The sequence below is a fragment of the Cnephaeus nilssonii genome (assembly GCF_951640355.1).
Source record: "Cnephaeus nilssonii genome assembly, chromosome: 9".
Taxonomy (NCBI): Eukaryota; Metazoa; Chordata; class Mammalia; order Chiroptera; family Vespertilionidae; genus Cnephaeus; species Cnephaeus nilssonii.
Window position 1 is genome coordinate 30,715,259 of NC_137080.1, and position 10,380 is coordinate 30,725,638.

Consider the following 10,380-nt stretch of genomic DNA (forward strand, 5'->3'; position numbering starts at 1 on the left):
ATCCAAACAAAAATCAATAGAGGTAAAAGTTAATTTCTTTCCTGTATACCAGCAATAAACAATTGAAATTTAAAACTAAAATTAAAAAATATATACTATGTAAAATAGCACCAAAAAAAACCTTATGTATAATCTGGCCAGTACTTCTCAGTGGGTTAAGCATCATCCCATGCACCAAGTGGTCACCATTTTGATTACTGGTCAGGGCACATGCCTGGGTTTCCGGCTAGATCCCCAGTAGGGGGCATGCAGGAAGTGGCTGATTGATGTTTCTCATCGATGTTTCTATCTCTTTCTCCCTCTCCTTTCCACTCTCTCTAAAATATAAAAAAAAAAAAAAAAATACATTTAAAAAAAACGTATATATAAATCTAACAAAACATATACAGGATCTGTATGTGGAAAAGTACAAAACCCTAATGAAAGACCTAATTAAATAGAGATATAATCCATGTTCAGTGATTAAAAGATTCAATATTTATAAGATGTCAATTCTTGTACACTTGATCTATAGAGTCAATGCAATCCCAATCAAAATCATAGTAAGCTATTTTATAGATAGCAACAAACTGATTTTAAAATGTATATGAAAAGGCAAAGAACCAAGAAGAGTCAATATAATACTGAAGAAGAACAAAGTTGGAGAACAAGTCATATTCCATTATTTCAAGATTAGTATCTTGCTACACTAATCAACACAGTGTGCTATTGGTGAAAAATAGACACAGTGATCAGTGGAGAGCCCAGAAATAGACCCATGCAAGGCAAACATAGTCAACTCATCCTCTCTAATAAAATGGTAATATGCAAATTAATCATCACTCCGGTACATAAGCCACGCTCACTAGCCAAGCCACACCCACCAGCCAATCAGGGCGAGTATGCAAATTAACCCCAATCCAAGATGGCTATAGCCACAGAGAGCAAGGTTTCCCAGGTAACAGAGGAAGCCAAGCTTTCCATAGCCGTTGCAGGCCTAAGCCTCCACTCAAGCTACAAAGTTTCAATTATAGAAGGTAAACAAATTCAAACAAATGGCGGCAGAATGGAGCTTGAGAGAGCAGGCCAGGGTTGCCGCCGGCAACAGGGGAAGCAAAGCTTTCCGCACACCCTGGCCGGGCTCACCCGCTTAAGGCTACAAAGTTTCAATTGTAGAAGGTGAATTAACTGCCACAGAAATGGCTGCCACCCCAGAGGGAACAGCAGGCTTGGCTCCACTCCAGGCTACAAAGTTTCAATTGTAGAAGGAAAATAAATTCCAGATACCAGGGACTCCTCTTGGGTCGCCAGGGTGTGTGGCTGGCCTGCAAACCACCACAGGCCCCTCGCTCAGGCTGCCCCACACCCCAAGGGAACCCCAACCTAATCCAGGACATCCTTCAGGGCAAACCAGCTGGCCCCCACCCCTGTACCAGGCCTCTATCCTATCTAATAAAAGAGTAATGTACAGATTGATCATCACTGCAACACACAATATAGCTGCCTCCATGTGGTCAAAGATCCTGCCCCCATGTGGACACAAGATGGCCACTACAAGATGGCCAGCAGGAGGGCAGTTGGGAGGCACCCGGCCTGCAAGGGAGGGCAGTTGTGAGGGACCAGGCCTGCAAGGGAGGGCAGTTGAGAGGGACCAGGTTTGCAAGGGAGGGCAGTTGGAGGTGATCAACCCTGCAGGAGAGGGCAGTTAGGGGTGACCAGGCTGGCAGAGGAGGGAAGTTGGGGGCAAACAGGCTGGCAGGGGAGCAGTTAAGCATCAACCAGGCTGGCAGCGGAGTGGTTAGGGGTTGATCAGGCTGGCAGGCAGAAGCGGTTAGGGGCAATCAGGAAGGCAGGCAGGCAAACAGTTGGGAGCCAGCAGTCCTGGATTGTGAGAGGGATGTCCGACTGCCCGTTTAGGCCCGATCCTGGTGTAAAGGGGCAGTCGGACATCCCTCCAGGAGTCCCAGATTGGAGAGGGTACAGGCTGGGCTGAGGGACAACCCCCCGTCGTGCACGAATTTCGTGCACTGGGCTTCTAGTTATTTATAAAGGCAATTCAAAAAAGAAAGAATCATATTTTCAATAAATGTTACTGGAACAATTGGATGTCTGTATACAAAAAAAAAAAAAAAAAAAGATGCAGACCTTACACCACACATTAAAAAATTAACACAAAAATGATTCTATACCTAATGTAAAACTATAAACCTTCTAGAAAATAACATAGGAGAAAATTTAGGTGAACTTGGATTTGGGGGTCACCTAAATCAAAACCAAAAGCACAATCCATGAAAGTAGAAATTAATAACCTGAACTTTACTAAAATTAAAAGTTGTGCATCGAGAAAGACACTGTTAAGACAATGAAAAGACAAGTCAGACTGGGAGGAAATATTTGCAAATCACATATCTCTTAAGAAGTTATATATAAAGAATTCTTAAAAGTCATCAATAAGAAAACAAACAACCCAATTTAAAAATGGAGAAAAGATCTGAGTAGACACTAAGATATAATATCAGTATATTGAAGAAGATATACTGATGGCAATTAAGCATATGAAAAGATGTTCAACGTTATCATTAGGCAATTGCAAATTAAAACAATGAGATACCACAACACATCCTATTAGAATAATTAATATCCAAAAAACAAACAATACCAATTGTTGATGAGACCATGGAAGAGCAGGAACTCTCATTCATAGCTGTCAGGAATAGGATTTAAAAAATGCTATGGCACTCTGAATGACTTGTGTCTCCACACACACACAAAAAAAAAAAAAAAAAAAAAAAAAAAAAAAACCTTGCATATCAATGTTTAAAGTAGCTTTATTCATAATCACCAAAACCTGGAAGTAGCCAAGTCCTTTGATAGATAAATGGGTAAACAAACTGTGGTGCATCCATACCATGTAATATTACTCAGCAATCCTATCTAATAAAGAGGGAATATGCTAATTGATCATCACACCCTCACAAGATGGTGGCACCCAAGCCAATAAAGAGGGAATATGCTAATTGACTGCCACGCCCTCACAAGATGGCGGCACCCACAGCCACAAGATGGCGGTGCCCAGTCCCCTCAGCCCCACCTCATCCAGCCAAATCCCCCAGTCCCCTCAGCCCTGCCTCATCCAGCCAGAGTCCCCCAGTCCCCTTAGCCCCACAGGGGAAGGCAGTTGGGGGCGATCGGGCCAGCAGGGGAGGGCAATTGGGGATGATCATGCCAGCAGGGGAGCAGTTAGGCATCAATCAGGCAGGCGAGTGGTTAGGAGCCAGCAGTCCCGGATTGTGAGAGGGATCCCAAATTGGAGAGGGTGCAGGCTGGGCTGAGGGACAACACCCCCGCCCCCCATGCATGAATTTTGTGCACTGGGCCTCTAGTAGAAAATAAATGAGCTAACAAGACATACACACACAACACCCTCAGATACATCCTGGTAACACAGGCCTATAGTAAAAGAAAAAAATAATGTAAGGAAAAGGTTAAAAGCTTCAAAAGAAGAAGAAAAAAAATGCAGATTGCCTACATGGAAATGAGCTTATTTTGATATTCGAATTATCAACTATAATGGGTGCTAGAAAGTATAAAGGCAAAGCCATCAAACAGAAAATTATTTTGAGACTAGAATATTTACCAAATGATAAATCAAGTGTAAGAGCAAAACAAACACATTTTCAGGTATTTGAGGACTCAGATATTTTATCTTCCATTTACTGTTTCTTGAAAATTATTTGAAAACACAATCCAACAAAATGACCCATATATACAAGAAAGAGGAAGATGTGGAATCCAAAACAATGCAAATAACACAGTAATTCAATTTTTTTTAAAAAGTCCCAGATAACTGTGCTCAGGAAGCTACATATTAGTGAAAATTAGAAGAGGAATTACCCAATCTTTTTAGGAAAAAATGTTCTCAAAAAGTAAGCAATTTGCATTCATTAAATAGTGCAGTCAAGCTAGAAAATTTTGAGGATCTGTGTGCTTCCCCTGTTTAAAAATTTAACTAGAATTTTTAAAACAAGTTGAAGAACATTACCATCCAAATATGAATTAAAACAAATTCTGGTGTCATTTTAGGTAAAATTTGAGCATGATTTATAATATTAAAAAAAAAAAAGATTTTTTTTTTGCTCTCGTGGCACAGTTTCTATGACACAGAATTATATTTCCTTTTCTATCAGTCTATTTGAACTACTTGGTTCTACAATATTTCTTAATCATAATAGTAAGAACAACAACACTTACTTAAAATACATACTACTCTAAGTCCTTTACATTTATTAGCCAATTTAGTCCTAAGTGACTTTCCCAAGGTCACCCACTAGTTAGTGAACCCCAGCCTTCTGGTTCCAGAATACCTGCTCCTACCTAAACACTGCCTACACCTCCTCATAATGCTCTTTAACTTACAGTTCTTAGAATCAATCTATCAATCTACAGCAGGATGCCATACTAACACTTATAAAACAGAATTTAAATTACATAAAACTTTAAAAATACATGTTATATATTATACGTTTGTATAATATTTATATATAATTTAAAATAATATAAAAATCAGCAGGGGGAGAGAGATAATGAACTTAGCTAAGTTCCTCATATTTCATAGCAAGTATCGTGATTGATTTTATGGGTATACATCAACTGTCACTAGATATTGTCTAATTTTAATTAAAATATATATATAACTTGCTCTAGTCGGTTTGGCTCAGTGGACAGAATGTTGGCCTGCGGACTGAAGGGTCCCAGGTTCGATTTCGGCCAAGGGCACATGCCTGGGTTGCAGGCTTGATCCCCAGTGGGGGGGGGGGGGGGGGGGGGTGCAGGAGGCAGCCGATCAATGATTCTCTCTCATCATTGATGTTTCTATCTCTCTCTCCCTCTTCCTTCCTCTCTGAAATCAATAAAGAAATATATTTTAAATATATATATCTCATATGGTAACTCAGAAAAAAATCTAAAAACATAAGTTAAAGTTGCTACATCAAGAAATAGCAGTATTGCCGAAACCGGTTTGGCTCAGTGGATAGAGCGTCAGCCTGCGGACTCAAGGGTCCCAGGTTCGATTCCGGTCAAGGGCATATACCTTGGTTGCGGGCACATCCCCAGTAGGGGGTGTGCAAGAGGCAGCTGATCGATGTTTCTCTCTCATCGATGTTTCTAACTCTCTATCCCTCTCTCTTCCTCTCTGTAAAAAATCAATAAAATATATTTTTAAAAAAAAAGAATAAAAGAAATAGCAGTATTGCCCGGTCGTTGTGTCTGAGTTGATTGGGCATCCTCCCGGGCACTGAAAGATTGCCAGTTCAATTCCCAGTCAGGGCACATGCCCCAGTTGTGGACAACCCCCAGTAGGGGTCATGCAGGAGGCAGCCAATCAATGTTTCACTCTCACATCGATCTTTTTCTCTTTCTCCCTCTCTCCCTTCCTCTTTCTAAAAAATCAATTTAAAAAATTTAAAAACAACAACAAAGAAATAGCAGTATAAACAAATTATTCAAAACTTTGGGAGGAAAATCAGAAAAGCTAAAAATAGAAAAGGAGGGGGGTCTGGGATGATTTCTGTTTTTTCCATTTTAATTTTTATTAAAAATATTAGATCTTATTTCATTATAAACAATAAGTACACACTACTATTAATAATGATAGTACTGTAAAAAAAAAAAAAAAAGGGCAAAAAAACTGAAGAGGGAGACTTTCACCTCTGACATAAAAATGCAGAAGGACAGTAAGTGCCACCAGCCCATGTAACCCCGTGGGGTACAAAAAGAGGCACAAGATAACATATCGCATATTACAGAATACTCATCTTTGCTGAGTCTGTTTCCACATCATTATGGTCTAAATGGCCTATCTTTTATCTTTGTCATATAAACTTCTAAAAAGACCTTCATTTCATTGGCTGTAGATATCTATTGAGTATCACACACTCCAATCCTTCACCTCACCCATTTCATTTAAAGAAAGGGCTGTGTAAATTCACATCACTGGCAGGGGTCTACATTGGGGAAACCCTTTCAGGGTAGAATTTGGCAGTCCTCGTTGAAATGTAAACTAGGGCTACACTTGGATTTCATTTCTCAGAATCTCCCCTACAGAAACACTTGCCAAATGCTCAAAGGTAACTCTATACACGGATTTTCAACTAGGCTATTACTGTTTATAACAGAGCGGGGGCGGGGGGGGGGGGGGGCACTTAAATGCACATTGGTACATGCAGAATATTTTGATGCCATTTAAAAAACGAGACACATCTATATCGAATAACCCTAAAAGGTAATATATACACCCACACATACATATGAGTGGGTGGGTTTAAGATGTGAAGAGCAAACAGTTTTTTTACCCTGTGAATTTATTTGATTTTTTTTTTTTACTACCAGCATTATTGCTTTTATATTTCAAGAAATCAGAGCATGCCTCAACTGTCATGTATTTGGGATCAAATTAATCCAAGAAGAGGAAAAACTCAAACCTAAGGGGGGGAAATCATACTGTAATTGGCACGTTGCAGTCTAGGATGGTGAAATGGCTGGCTTCACCGGTTGGGTCCTTTTTTAGTGAACTAAGGCAAGAAAATGAGAGCACAACAATTGAGGCACATGGAGGCATGAACCCTTGAGCGGAGGGGCTCCCTGGCAGTCCAGGGACTCGGCGCAGGGGGGACCCCGAGGGTGGGGCGGGGCCTGGTGCCTGGAGCGGAGGAAACCGCCGGCGATGCTGGGTGACCTGGGCAATGGACTGGAAATGAACTGGGCACTGGGTGTGCAGGGAAGCGGTCAGAGGCTCAAAGACCCAAGAGCCGAACGGACACAGACAATACCATGGGGAAGACCTGGGGTAGGGCGGGAAGGGGGGTGGTGGCGGGGGGGGGGGGGCAAAAAGAGAAAATGGGAGGCATCTGTACGACAGTCAACAATTAAAAAAAAAAAAAAGACCCCAGAGAGGGGGCGCTGACGAGGACACAGCAAAAACCTAGGGCCCGGTGTGGGGCCGCGGTCGCGGCCGGCGGAGAGTTCGGCCAGCAGACAGGGGGCGGCTTCGGAAGCCAAGCGTCGGGCAAGGCTCCCAGAAGGATCGCAACGGGGACTCTGGGGCCGCCGGGGCCGGGTGCCCGCCGGGGTCCCCGCTCCGCGCTCGGGGCGGGCGCCAGCTCCCCGTACCTTCCCAGGAGAGCTCTCCTCCGGGCTCCCTCTTCAGGAACTTGTACCAGAACCGGTCCACGCGGCCCGGCTCCACCCCGTCTTGCGCCGCCTCCTCCGGCGCCAGCTCCACCTCCCCGAGCCACAGGCCCGGCTCCCGCAGCGCCTGCGCCCCCGCGCCCGCCGCCGCGCCCGCCGGCCTCATGCGCACCGCCCCGCGCGGCTCCCAGCGCCCCAGCTCCGGCCGCGACCCCACGACCAGCAGCTCCGGCCCGGCGCCCGCCCCCACGGGCGGCACCACCACCCCGAACCGGAATCGCATGGCGGCGGGTGGCCTGGAGCCCGGTGCCCGGCGTCCCCGGCGTCCCCGGGTGGCAGACCGGCCGGAGCGCGAGGCGGCCGGCGATTGGGCGGCGGCGCGCGGGGCCTGCACGCGAGAGGCCCGGCCCCGGCGGGAACACGGGCGCGGCTGCACCTTTTTGGGCGGCATCACGCGGCCCGGGAGCAGATCCGAGGCCGGGGAAGGGGGTCAGCGGGAGCCACCACCCGCCCGTCCCGTAGAAGCGGGCTGGGCACGCAGAGACAGTAAGAAAGGGGAAAGGAAAGGGGGTTCGGAAAGGGAGGAAAGAAAACCTCTGATACGCCCTGCGGTTTTGCAGTCATCTTTCAAAACACTGGGAATTATCTTTATGAGGTTCCTAAAGGGAAAGGGAATGGCACATAGAAAGCAGCCTCCCTGATACTGAAGTGGGGGGCAGATCCTGGGCCGGTCGCCGGAGAGCTTGGCACCCTACCCTGGCCACTTACCGCCCCCCCCCCCCCCCGCCCTCGGGCTCTTTAGGTGGGGTCAGACCAAACCTGGGTTCAGCAACCTCGGGACTTGGGTTCTGGCTAGGAAAGAATTCAGACCCAAGACCCAAACTGTAAAATAACGTTTATTTGGTAAATCACAGAGGTAGAAGAAGTGATTCCTAGAAGAAAAATGGGCTTAGGAAACAAGTTATAGAAGTAAAGGGAGGGTGCTTAGAGCTGGGGAGTGAGGAAGCTAATGGTAACCTGCCTTGGGGAGGGGCAGAGAAAGGCTGGGGGTGCTCCTGGGAGGGTGAGCACGCTGGGTGGCACTGGGTCCTCTGTTCTAAGGGTTTAAGGATGCAGATTTTAGGGAGGTCCCAGGGGAAGATTCCAATAGAATATTCAGCAGTTCTCCACAGTGTGTCCATTCAGGGTTGTGGTCTCCCCTGACTGATTGGCCCACTCTGGGTAGGGGGGCGGTCATTATTCAATGCAGCTGGCCCTGAGGGCAACCGTGGGGGGGTCTCTGGTCTGATTTTACTGCTTTTCTAGACCTGGAGCTGAAATACAACTGAGACATAGATGTTATCTCTAGGGAGGAAAGGTCAGGGGGTCCAAACTGCACCACCAGCGATATGCTAGGGGAGGAAAAAGTCACCCTAGGGTGAGGTCCCACCCAACAATAGTTTGTCCCTTGCTAGGCACCTGGGGCTTTACACCCTGGTGACCTTCTGTACCTAGCCCATCGTCCTAGCTCATGTCTGTCTAACTGCCCACCACAAAATGCAGGTATAAAATAATCTTGAAAGACCCTGCCAATCCTAAAGGTTCTGTCATTGGTAGAAGAGGCATCATTTAGACACAGAGCTGATGCATAAACAGTATTTTCCCTTGCCTAGTCCAATTCAATGCCTGAAATAAAACATGATCACTTTCTTTTTTTTTAAATTATATTAGTTTAATATGTGTAAAATGGGTTTGTTTTACCTTCCCAAAGGAAAACAAAACAAAAACTCATTCTGTGATTATAAATATATGGCATTCATAATTTTTAAATGGCATAAAAATAGAACCTTTTGTTGAAAACTTCCTTTCAGTAAAAATCAGCACTATTTTTTTCAACTTAAAACATTTTTATGTTAAGAAATACAGGTTTTAACTATTTGGTTAAAAAGAAAACTATTTGCCTGTGAGGCGGGGCTTTATTTTTGTCACTGCCATAAGGTAAACCAAATGTCCTGTTTTTAAAATATATTTTTATTGATTTCAGAGAGACAGAAACATCAATGATGAGAAAGAATCATTGATCAGCTGCCTCCTGCACGCCCCACACTGTAGATCGAGCCTGCAACCCAGACACATGTATGCCTGGGAATTGAACCGTGACCTCCTGGTTCATAGGTCAATGCTCAACCAGTGAGCTGGGCATATTTGTTACTTTTTGATCCTTTAATAAAATTGTCCTTGTGTCCTTACAATTGTATTTTCACAAACAAATAACAGTCTCTTCTGTGAACTGGAGACATATAGTTTACCAGTATTTGAAAACTTGTGAATAGCAAAAGAAAGCCAAAATGTCCTGCATTCAGAATACCATGAGTACAAGGGAAAGTACAAAAAAGTAAACCATACAAACTCAGTCTCTCTGTAGAACAATTAGTAAATTCATAATACGTTTTACTCTTCAATATTGGTATTCCACTCAATGTTTGGTTGGTTGCTAAGCTTAAGGATAAACACAAAGAAAAATGTGATGACAGCAAGGCTGGCCAAACATGGCTGATTCATTAGCAAAGCAGACGTTAAATCACAGTGGCATGTGAGTCTGTTTATTCATTGCTCTTACAGAATACAGAATATTCTTAGACTAATTTTAGGAAACTAGGAGTCATGTGGCCATGCAAGAACACCAGGAGCTGACAGCTGAGGACTTCCTTGTTGAAGAAAGACTGCGGTCTCTTATGTACTTTCCAGATGGCATTACTCCCACCGGCTCTTTCAAAGTGAGAACTGTCCATTGTCAGCCTACAGAGGTAAACTGAGGCAAGCTCGAAATTGTCGAAAAAATGTGAGTTTAATAAGGAATTGCAAAATAAAGGAGTTTATTAAGGAAAAGCTATAGTCAAGTCTGTTGAGGGTTTGGGGTTGGCTGTATTTATGGGCAGGGAATGGAAAGGGGGAGAGTTCAGTTAGAGTCTGTTAACATAAAAAAAAAAAGGACCAGCTTTGAAAATTTCCTGAGCAGACAAATACAGTCCAGTCATACAAACAACACTCAATTCATCTTATTTTACAAGATCAACCTGACCTGGGTCATTTCTTGTTCATGTCTTGGGAAACCATAAGCAAAATTTCCCAAGGTTAATATGAGGTAACCACTGACCAATTCCCTATCATTTAAGAGAAGTCCAATATTATCAGTTTTCTGTAAGTCAGGATTTCATAGGAAATCAGTCTCAC

At 44.1% G+C, this 10,380-nt stretch overlaps 1 protein-coding gene across 2 annotated transcripts in view; it reads right to left on the bottom strand.

Moving 5' to 3' along the window:
- Positions 1–9,962, bottom strand: part of EPM2A (EPM2A glucan phosphatase, laforin) — a 67,058-nt gene extending 57,096 nt beyond the window's left edge. For both annotated transcript variants that reach the window (XM_079779964.1, XM_079779963.1), the window contains exon 1: positions 7,150–9,962. In XM_079779964.1, the coding sequence (XP_079636090.1) occupies positions 7,150–7,618 (469 nt within the window). In that variant the 5' untranslated portion in view covers positions 7,619–9,962. The remainder of the gene's footprint in view (positions 1–7,149) is intronic.
- Between the last annotated feature and the right edge of the window lie 418 nt (positions 9,963–10,380).